Genomic DNA, 17,553 nt, shown 5'->3' on the forward strand with positions numbered 1-17,553 from the left:
ATTAAAAAAATTCCTGGATGTACCGAGCATCTTACAAAGTGAACAAACGTGCACCTCAGCACATCTTTTTGCAGCTGTGTGGCGTGGATGTTGGAGCGGTCAATGAGAGAGGCCGACGGGAGGAAGCACCTTCAACCCAGCAACTTTATTTAGCTCCTCCAGCACAAAAGCAGGAATGCAGGAACTCTGCAGGGTGCAAACTGGGAAATTGTTTTACCGTCCCCGGGTGGCTGTATGTCCCCCCCCGACAGAAACCCCCACACATGCACATACCGAACCATCAGAGCATTTAAACGCCACCTCTAAGGCCTTCAGCAGCTGGAGGACATTTTCTATCTTAAAACACACAAAGGCCCGTCCTGTAGATGACGCTCTAAAGCCCTTCATTACAGAGCGTGATAAATTGAAGTCAAAGTTAAGAGACATTTTTAGAAAGTGTCTTAAAAACATTATGACGTTGTATCCATCTCTTATTTCCTTGTGAAGCGCTTTGTAACTTCTGTTGATAGCGTTAGCTTAGAAAAGCTTTAACATTCTTAAATAGATCAGATTTGTATTCTTAAATATTGTGCAAACCTTTACGTCCAGGGGGGCGCCCTACTGACTCCCACTGTGCATGTCGATTTCCAAATATGAAAGAGGACCTGTGGTAGCCTTAAGGTTGTCATAAAAAAACCAAAGGGGTTTAGTTTTGTCCTATGTGGGCTTCTGTTAAAAACATGGCGGCAGACCTGCTCCTAAAGGGCTCATTCTAGGGTAAAGAAAACATTTCCTACGATTCAGATGAAACACACTAGTGAAAACATCACTGGTATTATTATATAATCAATTTTTGCAAATGGATCCCTTTCTCCTCAATTGTACACACTGCACCTTTAACACACTGGATATCCACATTTCAGTTTTAATCATTTCCTTTTAAATCATCCACTGTTTTCTTGAATGGTTTATTCATCATAAATAGCAGGAGAGGTGTCGTACAACATAGTATATCACGGAATTCTTCAAACGGAGAATTGGAGACGCATGTTTGGAAAAACTGGGTATGAAAAAAAAACACAGAATGGTGACATTTGTAAGCAAAATGATGGATGAAATATTTAACTTTTGTTTGCTCTCTTCTATTACTCTTTGACTGTGCTGATGCAGCCATCTTGTGTTAAGGTAAACCCACTGCTTATTTACCACCTGAGAGCTTTAAAACAGTCCTCTAATGCTCCCTGGTGGAAACATTAGGAAATACAACCACTACATACGGTGCTCATATTCAAGCAACAGATGCAGAAATGGGCTTTAAATTAATTTATTAAAAAAAAAAGAAAAAGAAAAAAAAAAGCATTTCTCCACTGAAGCAGAACAAACATCAATTTTTTTTCCATTTTACCTTTGTTTGGAACGTGTACAGTCAGAAAACAGACTCCCCGGGTCGCCAGAGCAGAGTGAAATAATTGAGCAAATGAAGGGGGGGTGGAGGAGCTGGGGTAGGGTCTGCCAACACCACAATGTCAACACGGCCGGGAGCAGGTGAGGAGAGGGAGGAGGAGGAGAGGGAGGGTGGTGGTGGGAGGAAAACAAAACAAAAAAACTAAAGAAAAGGAAGGAAAGTAAAACACAAACATTTCATCAAGTGCAGGTCTGGTTTGGACAAAGCAGGTCTTTTTTTTTCTTTTTTTCCTCTGTTCAACTTCTCCATCGAATACATGCAAGGTCATCATCTGGAACTACACATGGAGAATTCATATTCTTATATCGGTTATCTGTGCAAGTATTAAAATATGTAGGTATTATATGGATATGTCAGAACGAGGGGGAAAGAAACAAATATTACGAAAACTATTACATCGTTTCACTGAACAGAAAAAAATGAATTCCACATAATGCTAATAATAGAAAAAGTGAGATTTCTAACTTGGTTACCGAAATGTCACCGACTTCACCGTTTTTTACTCTTCCTTTAATTAAATTATTACTTATCTAGAGAGGTGAAAATACATTTAAAAAAAATCCTATGCTCCACATTTTGAAAAACAAAATACTGCATATCTACATACAGCTGGAATAAAGGAAGGTCAGTATTGTGAGAGGCTAGCTGCCAGAGTTTCAGGAATATTGGCTCCGAGTTGATTCCTTTCTAAATGAGTTGACCGTTATTTTTTAACCATTAAATGCTCGACGTTCTCGGTTGGTCGCAGACTGGGGGGGTGTGGTCTCCGCTGGAGTCTCCTATCTGCTCTGAGGTAGATGCGACAGACAGGTGGCGTCCAGCCCGAGCTCAGTCAAAGGTCAGCTCTGAAGGGTTAATTGTTGTTAAGGCTTCCTGTGGTCTTGGTTTCATCACTCTCCTGTTTCAGTGGCTCACAGGGGGCACCTTTGAGTTCTTTGTCCCGTTTCTGTATTTTTTTGTTCTCAACCCACATTCAAGTCTGTAACGGGTGGACATATCTATATTCTTTTTGACGCTCCAGAACAGAAGTCAAACTGAAAATGAAAAGAATCCTCTCCATTTGGCACCTCTGGAGTCAGTGGTAGAAGCAGGAGAAACAAAACAAAACGACGGGGAAGGGGAGACGAGAAAGGGAGAAACAATGGAGGGGGGAGGAGACAGTGGTGGTGGTGGTGGTGGTGGGGTTGTGTGGTGCATGTGGTGGTGCAGACTAGTTGGGATGGCTTCCATGGTTGTTAGCTGCCGACGAGTCCGAGTCTGCTGCGACGGCCGAGGCCGCCTCGTCCTCCACTTTGACACGCTTGGCGTCCGGCTGTTCGCTGGCCAGCTGATCCCCGTTCTGGCGTTTGGTGGGGAGGGAGGCCGAGGCGGAGGCGTGGTCCGCCAGCAGGTGGAGGGGGCTCGCCACAGCCGGGGCTAAACAGGAAGGGGAGGAAGAGAGAGATGGAGTAGTTCAGTGTCGCTGCTGGATCAGTGGTTAACCAACATCTGGAAGCAGCAGGCCTGTGGGACATGTGGTTTGGCTCCGCTGCTGCGAGTTCAGGATAATAAAGACGTTTCTTTAGCGGAGGCAGAAAGTGTTAACTGTCGACCATAAACACGACTGTCAAATCTGGTGGTGAACTTGACTGCGTGTTTAGTTAACACAGAAATTATCAAACTTAGAAGCAATTTCTCATTCATTTGCTGCAGTAACAGACCTATTATAAAAAAAACTGTCTGCAGAGGAGCAGCTAGACCTGTCAGTTTTCATTTTCTATGTGGCCTTTTAAGCTGATTCTAATCAGAATATTAGTATATTTCACTCACTTTTCAAGCTAAAATCCTCAAACAAATCTGATTCCAGACATAACCTTTGTGACAGTTACTAAACACAGCAATTCATTGATTATTAAAGGGAATGATTAGCTGATTAATCTATAATAAGTCCTTATTATTGTTAATTATGTACCCATTCAAATTGTATCATGAAATAAACTTGTTATGACTTCAAATACAGTAATACGTTTAGTAGACATGATACTTCTTAATGTAATGCACACTTATAAAATTGAGATGCAGTTTGAATATATAATAACAGCCACAATGTCTCCCCTGGCTACACTGAGTCCTTCCACTTCACGTCCGGGAGATGCTGATGAGCAGATCACACGTCTCACTTCAAATTACTAACATCGATCCAAAAATATTAATCAAATTCAACTTCAGTTTCGTTTTGAGCTATAAGAAACACATTTCATTTATCTTCCCGATTTACTTTCAAGGAGACGCATTTTGTTTCCTACGCCTTGGAACATTTAAAGATCATAATGCAGGAAAACAACAACAGCCCCACCGGTTTCATGCAGCCCTGGTGTCTCACCTGAGCTGGTGGGTCCCTGGATGGCAGTGGTGACGCTGTGGGTTCCGTTTTGTGTGATTGCCTTGATGGGCAGCTGGTGATGACCCAAGGGGGCCTGCTGCACTATGGTAACGGTCTGCAGGGCTGTGGCTGACTGGGAGCTCTGAATGATGCGACTGGAGCCGCCTATAGAGGTGATGGTTGGAACCGTCTCAACTTTGACTGACAAGACCAAAAACATTTAAATGTGTCAGTGAACGACGACAGAAGTGACGATGAACGCTGGACTCCACTATCTGGTTAACACCAGGGAGTCTATAGCCGAAATTTAAGATCTTCTTAATTTTGTTTCTGTAATGGGAAATATTAAATAAAAAGTAAACACACTATTTTACAAGTAAACACTAATGCCTGTGAGACTTGACCTTGATTCTCATTGTACAAAGTTTGAAAGAGTTTTGACACACAGCAACGTTTTCTCTATCAGCACTTTTAGGCTTTAACCACCACAAGGACATTCTCAACCCACGAATCATTAAACTTGCATTTCCCAATGTTCATAAACCAGTTGGTTAGAAAGGCATGAGCCTTAACATATGAACCAAGGAGATACGTGCATCAAAAGACATGTGTACAGAATAAATCATATTAAATATATTGTGAGGTGGCCATAATTACAATTTGATAAAATAGTTTTTCAAATTAAGAAAATGATTATGCTATTTACTTCTTCATGGCATTAAACCTAGTTCCGATGACAACAAATTCAAGATAAGTAGTGATGCATTAAGAAATGTTGCCAAGTGCTGTTCGATGACTCACCTTTGACCTCGGTGCGCTCTCCGTTCTCCTGCGTCCCACCCTTGATGATGGTGGCTGGCTGGGTGATGATGGTGGCGGGGTTCAGGGACCCTGCCGGGATCTGCTGTAGGACGTGGACAGTCTGGACCACAGGCTGAGAGTTGCTGGTGCTCACTGGGGATGCCATGGTGTAGGTCATTGGCTTGATGGTTTGAGGTAACTGGCGCTGGACTGCTATGAGTACCGGCTGGTTGTTGACAGGCGAGCCTGGAACAGGAGAGCGTGGTGTGAGATGAACTCTTCGCAGCCGTTTTATTTCAATGTGTCAGATACACAGGCTGTTTTACATTTAAACTTTAACAGGTGAAATGTTCCTTCAGAGTCTATAGAGAAAACGAAAATCATCGCCAACCATATTACATAGTTACTGAATCTACCTGTTGTGTTTTGTGCAAAGCGTGCTTCCTGGATGATTGCCAGTTTGGGCTGGACTGCAGCGGCGGACACCGGGGTGGGAGCAGAGGGGGTCTCCAACTCCAGCGGAACCGGTGAGCCCTCTCGTGATAGGCTGTCGGGGGTTTGGACGCCACTGGAGTGAGCGGAGAGCACCCCCGAGTGATTGGGAGACACTGGTGCACTCCTGAGACAAGAAAAATGTCAACGTCAAATTCAATTTACAGATCAGAAAATGCTTGACAGACATATGAATTAAATGATGTTCTTAAAAAATGATCATAAACTCTGCAGCCTATTGTGAAAAATCTATACGTCATAAGGGACAACTTCCAATCAGTATCTGCCTCATGTTTGCCAAGATAAAAACGTATTTATCAGTATATATAATGATGATAAGATGTGTATTAATGTTTTTGTTTTATATAAGTTTTTTAAGTAAATATATCATAATATCATACAATAATTTGTCATGCAAGTTTGGTAATGACATCTTACGAATAACTGAATTTTTTTTTACATATGCATTAGTATAAGAAATGTTTAACACCCCCTAAAACTCAAATGTGTGGGTGAGATAAATGTAGGATTGTTGTGTTGATGACTCATGTGTAACTACATGTTGACTATAAGTACATAAACTGTTTTTAGTCTGGAGTTTCATTCTACATTCGAGATGTTAAATCATAGCAAAAGTGTACAATGGGGTGATGAAGGCAGACCTGGAGGAGAGGGGTCCGTGGGGGGTCCTGAAGCAGGGGACGCCCCGGGGCCTTCGTTTCCTGAAGGCCTGTTCTATCAGCTTGCCCTCTGAGGACGGGTCTATCCTCCAGAATGAGCCTTTGCCAGGTTCTTCCTGCGACCGCGCCACTTTGATGAAATAACGGTTCAAGGACAGATTGTGGCGAATCGAGTTCTGCGACAGAGAAAAGGTTCAAGTGGTGAGGACGTTACAGTGAGATAGATAACTTTCGTGACTCTTACTCTGAGGTTTGAGTACATGAGGCTTTAACTCACCTGCCAGCCCTTGTCTGCAGTCCTGTAGTAAGGATAGTTCTTTGTGATATGATTGTAGATTCCGTTTAGTGTGAGCTGCTTGTCCTGAGCCAGAGTTATGGCCTGGACAATCAGCTGTGCATAGGAGTACGGAGGCTTGGAGTCATCCTGTGGAGCAGAAATGAAAAACACATTTCTTGAGTTACACTGGTCAAATGTTGGACAATAATCAAAATGTCTTCATGTTACCTTCTAACGATATAACGTGTATAATTGTCAAAGGAAAGAGAATAATGGCTGCAACAGAAGGTGAGAGATCCTCCTGGTCACGCTGATCCAACAGGATCCATTTAATGCACTGCAGTTTGCAGATGACTGAGATAAGAATCGATAACTTTAACGTTACATTATTTAGCGCCGAATGAGACATTTTTACACAATTGACAAATTAACTTGTTTCAAAATTATTTCAAAAACAGAATGGGAGTTTTTTAAATATATTTTTTATATTCTGGCAAACAAATAATGCGGCTATCAATAAATCTTCACCAATTTTGTAATAAGTAGGTCAGACATATAAAATAATACAACTTCCATCAAGTAAACTTTACCTTGATTAAATTATGTCTGACAAATGTCACCATAGCAAAAGGGAACAAACAAATATAGGCTGTATATGTTTATGGTGGGTATTGTACTATTGTTTAGCACTGTATTACCATGCCACATGTCCTCCCTCCCTGCACTCACTTTGCACATTAACAATAAAAATCTAATCAGGACTTTGGACAAGTACAGTATTGAAGTTTACTTTGTGTTGGTGTGATTTGCTCAAGAGACACTTATTTAAACACATAGAAAAAGAACAACAAGACGAGATGTAATGTGATGCAGAGTCAGGACATCAGGGTTTAGGTGACCTGAACGATTGGGATTCATGATCCGACATCATCGATTAATAATTAACACCTTTGTTTCAACTGCAGGAACCTTTGGAGGAACTGTGCATATTAGGGTATGAAAAAGTTCCAGCTAGTGATGTGTGTAATATATCCTGTGAGCAACAGACTGCATCTGAAAGGTAAATTATTAAATTCAAGAACATGTTTAAAAGCAGAGTGAGTGTAATGTTCTTTTTGAAAAAGTAAACACAGCTCTGCGGGAGTGTGTCAACAACAAGCTGAACTGAAATCAGGCTCCACAGTGAAATAAGGGCAGAGGATGTCCTATGAAACCAATTGTGACTTGTGAATATGAGCAATACAGATCTAGTGTCACCGATTGATTGAGATGTTAATGCTTTGGGGAATTAGTGATTGGTATTGATCTCACCTTGGGACTGTCCCCTCCGGAGGCGTCTTTGTCGTTCTCAGGCTGGGAGTTATCGTTCATAAGCTGCAGCTCTGCAGAGCTGACCATGCGACCGCCCATCCTGTAGCCTGAAGAGCCTGCGCCCCGCGGGCTGGAGGGGCACGAGTTAGCAGCACTGCAGGGAGACAACAAGACTATGAGCTGCCAAGACATTGACTCAATTTAAACTCAGGTAACACTATTCTAAATTAAGTGGAGCACAGTAAGAGATTTAGTAGAGATATGTAGATAGTCATCTCCGCAGGTCAGCTTTGGCACAATCTGTGCCATTTGAGTCTTCTCACTATAAAACTTGTTTATTTTAACTTATGTCACTCGAAGCCTTTATATACAATTGTTTATCCAAGAAACCACAACGAAAGCACTCTGATAAGCCCTCATCATGAAGCTGCTTAAATATAACAAGCCTGGCTTTTCCCCATGAGGAGCATAGTTTACGTTTCCTGGCCCGGCTCAGCCGCAGTCTGTGCTGCAGTGATACGCTTTTGGCCGACGTCTATGCAAATCACCTCCCAGAAAGACTGAAAATACTGAAAATACTGCAGTCACTTCAGGAGCCACAATCAGGTCCAAAGCAACAACACATTCAAACGTGAATCAAGTGTGATTATCCAGTAAAAAGGTTTATTATCCAGGGGATGAGGATATTTAAATATGGGTAATGTGCTTCCCATTATATGTGTGTGTTGGTTCTCAGGGGACTTTGGAGGTGTTGTCAAACCAAACAAACAGTGAGATGCAGCAGCTCTGGACTCTCACATGTACAACAGCTGCTGTCCCTTTTCATTACCTCAATTGTTTGTTTGTAAACGGGAAACACACTTTATCATTAAACCAACAAGGGACACGTGTATGGAAGAACAAAGCTGGTTGGTTTGAAGCCGAGCCGGCTGAGAGGATCTAGGACTGATGGCGGTGTCGCCTTCTCTGAGCCCTGCAGTCTGTGACCTAAGCCTAAGCTGATCATCGCATAGGGCCCATGTTAAGGTCAGCTTGCGACTCAAGGTCACCCAGTGGAGGTGTGGCAGGGACTTCGCTCACGACCATACACTGAACTGGGATTGGAAAACTGTAGGCTTATAGCACTGACAGAAGGAAGTGCTAAACTTAGACCAGGCTAAACTTAAGCTTCATTAGGAGGCAATACGATAGGTTTGAAAGTTTATGTTCCCTGTGGAAGGTAAAAGTAACAGCTCTGATTCTGTTGTTTTGCTTTATCTGGATTTAATTGACACGTAAGATGAACTGTTGTTGAATTTAAACTGCATCTACCCCCCTAGTCTCATCAAATGTATGGATTGAGCCAAGTAAATTAATAGTCAAATGTAATAAATAGAGCTGTGAAAAATAACGCGTTAACGCGTTATGATTAAATTACAGGATTAATTCTTTTTTTTTTTTTAACGCATTTAACGCATGTGCAGAAGGACCTTCCAATTCCGCCGCCTCTGCACTAGTCGCCGCTCTAATGCAGTCAGACGGCAACTGCCATTCAAACAAACAAACAACATGGATAATTCTGATGAACCTGAGGACCTTCTGGACGGGAAGATCGTGTTCCAAAAAAACAAAGATCGAACATTCAGTAAAACCAAGGTGATATGCACACGAAGTTATCGTTTCGACGTAGCAATACGCGCCTAACCACCGCAACGCGAAGCATGTGTTGGTAGGCGAGGGGCGTTCAAGTGGAATGCGCCAAACCAGACTCACTCGCCGGACACATTGTGCAAAAGAAGCGGTCAGCTTTACTGTCAGAGAATTTGAACAAGTTAGTTTGCCTCACCAACTGGCTAAAGACCGAGTAGCTAAGAGGGCCTTTAGAGGCATTAGATTGTATCATGGTGTGGTTAATGGTTGTGTGACAAAAAATATAAAAAATGTCAACCATCCTATGGCTAAGAAGCTCAAATAATTTCTGTTTAATTTAAAAAAAAAAAGTTTTATTCAACCACACAATGGCTAAGGAACCCGAATTCTGTTTAGGATGAAGATTATATTAATGTTCCATATGGAAAAGCAATGATAACTGCTGAAGAACTGCTGAGTTGCAGCACAAAAGAAAAGTTAAATGTCATAAATGTTGTTTTCACAAAAATATTCCGAAAAAATCGGTAATGTGATTAATCATGATTAATCCATAGAAACCTGTGATTAATTTGATTAAAAATTTTAATCATTTCACAGCCCTAGTAATAAATTGTTTTGCGGTGGTTTGATCAAAGACTTAATAGAGATGGACACTACGTCTCAACTTCGTCCCACTGATCCCCCCAAAAATTAGGCCAAATGATCCTGTACACAGACGCTTCCAACTGGCACGTTTGACATCATTTGGAGTCAGAGTATGAGAATGAGTGATTCAATTTGTAAGCAGAGTCGTGCTCCTGACAATATGCTCCCTCGACCATAGACTAAATAAAGATTGATGATGCGAAACTTAAGTCAAAATATCCTGGATATTTAGAGCCAGACTTCGCAGTAAAGATTGTGATGTGGAGCTGTGGGATCGTGTTCACACCGATACCCACATTCGACCAATCAGGAAGTAAGACTCAGCTGTCAATCGTGATGCTTCACCCATTTTATATGTCAACAAAACATTTGTAAAAAACTAACTTCAAGTGTTCATCAGAGAGATGAACACTTGAACAAACATCACAGTGATTTAATGTGGTCTATTTAACATCTGCTAACATGGAGGAGCCGATGTTTACGAACTACATGTATACTGCAGTTAGCCACCAGGAGGTGTTCCTGATTGTGTGGCTTCACTTTAGGATAACTGACATGTCCAACATTTGTCACAAACACATTATTTGCTGAATGATCAACCCTCATCCGAAAGACGTTTTTTTTCAACACAATATGAAATAAATGCAACGGCAGGCAAGTTGCCAGCTGTAGGTCAGTGAATGCATCATCGACAGTAGCAAGTACCTGAGGGTGCCAGTCGGCGACGGCAGGGGGCTCATAAGGTGAGCGATGTTGTCTGGAATGTTGATAGTCAGTGGGGAGATCAGCGGCTGCACTGGTTTCACTGGGGACTCTGGAGCTTCGCGCTTCACCTTCTTTCCAGTGGACAGAGCTGTGAACGTGATCTTGATGTTTGTGCTGGGGAATCTGAAAGTGCACCTGCAAAAAAACAAAAATAAGACAGGATTTCAAAAAAATGAAGAACCCCGGGAGCTGGGGCATGCAGAGATATTTCCAATGAACTTGAACAGCATTTCAAATTAAGGTGAATTGTGAGATCTTGATAACTTGATAACATAAAGCCCGGCTGGGGAAGAACTGTTGGCCGATTCTTTGCCTGAGACAATGTGTGAGTTAATTAAATTTGAATACTGATGCAATGACTTCATGAAGCATTAATACACTGCAGAGAACTGGAGTTTAGAATGAAATGGCTGCTGATATGCACTTGTTTGCAAAGGGAGTGGTTGCCTCAGAGGAGGACATCGCTGAATTTGACAGTTGTTGCAGTTGTGAGTCAAATATAAGACATATCAATAGGAAAATATACCTCAGTGGAAAATGTGCGATACTTCTCAGTAGGTATTAGCTGATTGCTATATCTGTCCATATAAGTCAACAGAGAACCAACCATTTTAATGAACTGAATTAATTGGCGACTGATCAAGTACCTCTTTTAAATATTTACGACTTTCCAGCTCCTCGTGTCAAGAGGCCGCATTTGTGTGTTTTAAATCATTGTAAAGTCACAATAGGCTCTAGACAACAGCTGTTTTTATGTTTGTGGAAATGAAAAAACATCAAATAAGGTTGATGGTTAATTGTAAAATATCATGCTGCAATTAAGTATTTTTTTACAGTCTCATTTCAGTATTAACACCAACCCCCAAAACCCCTTATCTGTAGGGCTCAGATATAGAGATGATAATTAAACTAACTTCAGTGGTTGAATAATACATTTAAAAAACCAATAGTTGAAGCCATTCTGTTACTTCCGCACCCACTAGTGATAGTCAAACCTGTGACACTTATTTCACTGTTTTATCTACTTTCTGTTGAGCTTTTCCTGCCAACATGACTTTCAACACAGCAGAAAATAGAGTGAGGACCTGCTCCATTATCATTTAAATGCAGGAGGCCTTCTTGCTGAATTGAACTATGGTCTGTTAAGGCAGTGTTTAAACAGAATCTGGAATTACTGCTTCCAAAGACACAAAACAAAGAAAACCAGTGAGCTGTAGTGCTGCACTGACAAACGTGACAATGATGTGTTCACACTTGTTGGATTCAACACGTTAGATGACGTCAGTACCTTGAACCAACTGGATCCCTGTTGAATTTTAATGGAACAGGTCTGAACCATTGACATTTATTGTTCGACACATAGAAAAGTATCACTGGTGTTTCAATGGCTGAATATTTCTCAATTTTCATTTGGCATCTACGGGAATTTAAACATAAAAAACAACAAAATGGACTCAGGAATGATAGGCTGCCAACAGAAAATGAGCACATTTTAAGTTTGGAATTCTTGTAATAAAAATATTTTAGGTTTGACAAGAAGAAGAACATCATTGGTTTATGTACACATTTATATCTGAGGGATTAAGGGAATCTGTTTATGGAAATGTTATATCAGGAACGTTATTTAAAATCAGGGTTGGGATTAGGTTGTCTGACACATTGCTTCTCAGTTAGTTGCAGGGTGGCAGACACTGCACTTCTGTTTTTTTGCCAAGTTCTCACAGAGCTGGCATCTGCTGAAAGAACTGTATCCCTGACACTTACATCTCAAATTAGCTTTGCTGCTCACAGGAGGAGACTGAAACACTTCCTGGAGCCAGACTGGTGAGGGGAGACACTTTCATTATGCATGTGCCCTCCGAGCACCCTTTCAGGAAGGGTAGAGACTTCTCTGTGGATCCTTTAAAGTTATACACAAGCTTTAAATAACATCATAGCATCCCTCAATATCTAGAGACTGTGCAGTAGTGACAGAGTGGGGACAATGATATCTAAATATAGCAATAAATACTAAAATATCAAAAGCAACGCTGCTCCTTTGTATTCGTTCCTGCGCTTCATTCTGCTTTCAAGGATATAAACATAGACCCAAGCTCTCAAAGCCAGTTAAACATTAGTAAAGAAATCTTACATGGGAATAGTAAGCTTCAGAAATATTATAATGTGAGAGCATATCACATGGGCACAATGCGTTAATGTTGGCTGAGCATTGTTTTAGGTTCAGAGAATTTGTGGCTTAAGACTGAGTCTCAATCCCCCAATCGCCAAATATGTGCTAATAAAACATTTCAACAAATTTGTAGTGGATATAAAGGCTATACCCATACAACTGGCTCACACCTTAAGATTATTTGTTAACGATTGATCAATTAAAGATTTAGTCTGTACATTTTTAGAAAACTGAGAAATTATTAGTACATGACTTAAAGTAGATGACTTATCCAATCACACTCCATGTCCCTTAAAACTCTTAAATTAATACAATTAAAATGTTAGTGGATCATTATTGAATTAATCTGATCCAATTTTTAACTATATTGTTAAGCATTTGATTGTTAGACATTTTTAGGTAAAAAATTACAAAACTGTTTCCACTTTATCAAATGTAAAAATCTGCTGCGTTTCTCTGATTGACCAGTGAGGCTTTTCCTTCAAATGCCAGTTACAAATATTACTAATAGTTGAAATCCATATTACAATACGACAGAGATTATCAAACATTCTGTTTGCTAGTTTCTGTATGCAGGTGGCAAATCATTAAAATATAACTTCAGTATCTTAGGCTGATGAGACTCTCAGGTCAGAACAACACTTATCTACACCATGGTCTACGGATGATGTAAACTTATAACTAGATTTTGAGAAAATGATCAAGCAACTGGTTTTGTTTCGAAATTACTTCCGACAGTTAAACAATTCATACTAAAATAAATCAGAAAAACAAGCAGATAATAAAAAATGTAATTGTTAATTGGAGGATTCAAACTAGTCAAACTGCTTGATAAATCTGTGTTATAGAGCTTTGTATAAATATATATGGGAGCTTCCTGATATACATTAGGAAACATGTGGTCAAAATACGTATCTAGGTTTGCAGCCTGTTACATGCCCTGCTTCACCGTCCACTGAATGTATATGCAAAACTTCATTCATGATTGTAAATTGTTAATTGTCTGTGTGAGACTGAGGCAGGTTGTGTGTATATATATTGTTCAGCACCCCCCCTGTGCACGCATTCACAGAAAGCCCTTCATTAACCCACTTTATTCCTCTCGTATGACTAATGAGGGCTAAATGCCACACACACGGTTGCTACACTCCTGTTACAACGGCAACAAACCGGTCTTGTTCAACTGAACTTTCACTTGATTCTCTCCTCCCACACTCGCTGCAAAAACACAACAAAAAAGAATGTAAACACAAGAAGACAGCAAAGACAGGAAGAGGACCAGCTCGGACACAATTTATGGGTGTGGGATGAAACCAGGAAGAATGGGAGGGAGGTGTTATTCTCTGTTCTGTCTGTTTACATCACCAACGAGGAATCCCTGGAATACAACCGACCTGTCCCCTGGGCCACAGCTCTGCGATTTCTCTCATGCCGCCAATCTGCTGCCTTAGCTGAACCCGTCTTCATCGCGACAATGAGGGTCATTAAAGTGTCTTCACTCGCTCGAGGGTTACAGTACAGCATGTGAGCCCATGCTAGGAGGTAGCATCTTCCCCAGAGCAGCATTTTAAATAATGCTGATTAAAAGCTCTTTATAGGCAGTTGGCCGGATCAATAAGAACACCTGAAACCACTGCTGCTCCTTCCTTGTTCCAAACAGTGTGCATACAATGAAATGCATTGATCGGCGTACAATGTGTTATAACGTTAATGAGGAGCAGCTCAGAGAGTAGTAAAAACAAGCCTTTTTGTTGTGAAGTATAAAAAGTGGTTTCACATTGAGGGATTGCACAATAGCACAGAGCAGGAGGGGGGAGTGTGGCCACTGTTGGCAGAGGCTGGAGGTTTGTCCACATCACAGGCCACTTTAGAGAATCATCTCGAACCACTTTCTTTGTGCCAAAAACCCAAATAAAGGTCTAAGGAGAAAGAGAGAAAACCAGTTTGTTTTCAGTTTAGACTGTCTTTACCCGCCTCTGACAGTTGTTCAAATTACTTTGACAATAATTCGAATTTGACAGTGTAATGTTCACTTGTTTACGTGTTAGACTACACTTTCCCTTGTTTTTGTTTAGTTCATGAAACAGTTCAAGACGAAAAAACAAAAAATCGCCGAAATTGTCAAATAGGAAGCGTTTCCGTTCTGGTGTACAGGTGAAACTATGAGTAGTATTGAGTCATTACTCTTACAAAAGTCAGAAAAGCCTTCGGTGACGCTATCAAATAGCACACTTTTCCAAAATAATAAAAAGGTTGAAAGCAGATATTGGTTGGCAATCATATATTCATTTATTTTGATTGTCTAAATCATTTTATCTATAATATTGCCCCAAATAATCCTGATAAGTGTCCTTCACAGTTTGCAAGAAGCTGTGATGACTTAATTATAATTCCAGTAATACTTAATACTTGGAAGACTCCAGCTTATATTTACTTCATTTATTTTCATCTGTAACCTTATCCAAAGCAGCCACTCCAACATGGCCTACATCCAAAGCAAGCAGCACATACTGCCAGTACCACGTGTAACAACTCCGCATAGTATACAGCAGCATCATTTAGTACAGTACCGTATAGCAGTATCGGGGTGGATTCCTGCTTGTTGAGAAGCAGCCCACAAGCACACCATCAACAAGTGAACCAGTGGCGGTGCAGGTTTAGACCTGCTCAACGTGGCCCAGAAACCTCCCAACTCCTTCAGAGATGAGTCGGAGTTTGGTGTTAAAATGAACCTCTGGGCTCATGTCGTCCATTGACGTTTAATGTTAGCAGGTTATTGATTAAAAACACTGGCTAGCATGACTCCGGCTGTTTTCAGACGAGGCCAAAGGTCCCGCAGGATCTGCTGCTGTGAGCCGGCAGGGCGGGGACGGGCCGGGTTTGTTTACGTTTAGGGGTCGTGGGGAGCTCCATTCACAACTATCGGGACGCTACGGCTAACAGCTAGGTCTCATGTTTGCACTGCCGCAATGAATGTTTACAGCCCGGCGACCACAACATGTCTGACTCCACAGTGTCCATGTGGCTGAAGAATAAACACACACACGTCTCCCCCCCATGGCTGTGAGCTGGCTGTGAGCTAGCTGTTCGTGCTAACCGGCCCCGACACAGACACCGTGGAATGCGGCTAACGCCGAGTTAACCACGGGAGGGGGGATGTGGAATGAAGGCAGGCGGCTAATTAACACTGTTGCTAACAGGAATGTCAACAAAGAAAATGGCTATTCGAACAGGATGCGGGGTTCTTGCTAACATGCTAAAACACGTGGTGCTCTCGACCCTGCTAGCCTGCGCTAAGTCAATGTTGTTGACTGTTCACTTTAGCTGCCCGGCTACTAGCGCCGCATCCACATGTTCACCAAGGATGGAGGGGGACTTACATTCGTGGAAGCTGCAGAGGAGGGGCGCCCCGTCTTAGGAACACTCCGTCTACAAACACCCCGTTTTTACCGAGACACCTCAGGTAAAAATCGCCGCCGCCGGTGCCGTCGTCGCTGGCGGTGAATATCTCCAGGTGCCTGCGGGAGATGAAGCTGGAGTGGCCCATGCTCACGTCCACGGAGCCCTGGGACGAGTTGCGGCCGATGGTCACCGAGCGCTTTTTCATCATGTATTCGAATTCACGGCCCTCGAGCCGGGCAACCGGCCCAGACGATCCGCTCACCACGGCCATGTTCGGCTTTAAATCCCTAAAGAAACAAATGGTGGGATAAATAAGACACCGGGGTACGGACGCCGGACTGCAGCCCTTCAGTGGCGTGGAGATGGAGCGAAGCTACAGGCGGGGCATCGAATTGAAACCGGGAGTTTGGAGGGGATCATGCGAGGCCAGGGACCGCGGCTCCGACCCACCGCCGAGAGAAAGAGTAGCGGAGCGATCCAACCGAAAGGAGCAGCGGGCGGAGATCTCCCGACTGACAGCGCTCTCCACCAATGAGAGGGGAGGAAGCGGCTGCAGCGCCCACACTGCGACCAATCAGAGGTCCGAATGTATGTGAGGACAGATTCAAGGTCGGTTGGTGCGCAGTAATACGCGCATACGCTACTGGGAGAGGCGGAAGAAGTGGTGCGGGTGTAGAACAGGGAGCGGATCAAGCGGTTTACACGTGCAATCTATAACATTCATCGCTGCTGTCAAATATGATCGATAATCCGCGGCCCGCGCGTCGGCATCACGGATTAATCACGAATCGAAAACGGGAATCGACCACGTGCATTGAAGCAGTTGGCGGGTTTTCCGCTCCCGTCAGTGTCCACGTCGCAGCATCGCAGAGCCGCGGTGCTGCGCCAGCTCCACTACAGAATCCACGCCGGGCGTTCCGCGCGGCCCCCTCTGCAGCACCTCGTTGGTTTGTAATGGTTCAAGTTATCATCGTAACTGATCTCGAATCAACACAAACAAACCACGTTGTCCTGACACAAACACACACACACACACACACACACACACAAATAAAACTCCATGTTATCAGGGGAGGTGCGGGGCTGCAGGTTTTCACTCCCGTGCCGTGCTGTGCTTTGGCCTTGTTGTTATCGTCAGACTGAGCGACCCCGCCATCTGTAGGCCACTTGTTTGTAAACACAGTCCGTGGGCAGTGCGCGTGCGTAACAACTGATGGAAGATAACACGTCAGACCAAAAGGATGAGTATTGGTCAGGCAATAACAGGATGCAGAATCATTGTTTTTTAACTTGATCGACTAGAAAAGATTTCGAGTTTGATAAATATGATAAGAGTTGATAGTCAATCACGATACATTAAAGGTACTACATATAATTAGAAGAGGAAAAGGGGTCTTATTTGTATCATTGTCTCCTCTCTATGGAAATAATGAAGAGGATTCCAATACAAGAAGAGAATATCTGAGAAGATGATTGTTCTTGCAGCTCTGGGGTTGTGAAATCTCTACCGATCTTAAATTACCTCTTTGTATTATTATAATGGACAAAAACAACAATATCTACAAGCAATGTGTG

The 17,553-nt window shown here is 42.4% G+C and overlaps 1 protein-coding gene across 2 annotated transcripts; it reads right to left on the minus strand.

The window, feature by feature from the left end:
- Positions 1 to 888: 888 nt before the first annotated feature.
- foxk2b (forkhead box K2b) lies at positions 889 to 16,453 on the minus strand. Of its 2 annotated transcripts, none has more exons than XM_053443902.1 (9): positions 15,957 to 16,453; positions 10,347 to 10,541; positions 7,368 to 7,521; positions 6,057 to 6,203; positions 5,762 to 5,955; positions 5,024 to 5,226; positions 4,608 to 4,853; positions 3,807 to 4,007; positions 889 to 2,860 (listed from the first exon to the last, which is right to left on the minus strand). In XM_053443902.1, exons 1-9 carry the CDS (start codon positions 16,247 to 16,249, stop codon positions 2,655 to 2,657), a joined length of 1,839 nt encoding a protein of 612 aa, XP_053299877.1. In that variant the 5' UTR covers positions 16,250 to 16,453; the 3' UTR covers positions 889 to 2,654. The 2 variants fall into 2 exon arrangements, with proteins under 2 accessions (XP_053299877.1, XP_053299878.1); XM_053443903.1 differs by lacking the exon at positions 15,957 to 16,453 and adding an exon at positions 15,147 to 15,384.
- Between the last annotated feature and the right edge of the window lie 1,100 nt (positions 16,454 to 17,553).

This window comes from Pleuronectes platessa, chromosome 16, assembly GCF_947347685.1.
Source record: "Pleuronectes platessa chromosome 16, fPlePla1.1, whole genome shotgun sequence".
NCBI classification, from domain to species: domain Eukaryota; kingdom Metazoa; phylum Chordata; class Actinopteri; order Pleuronectiformes; family Pleuronectidae; genus Pleuronectes; species Pleuronectes platessa.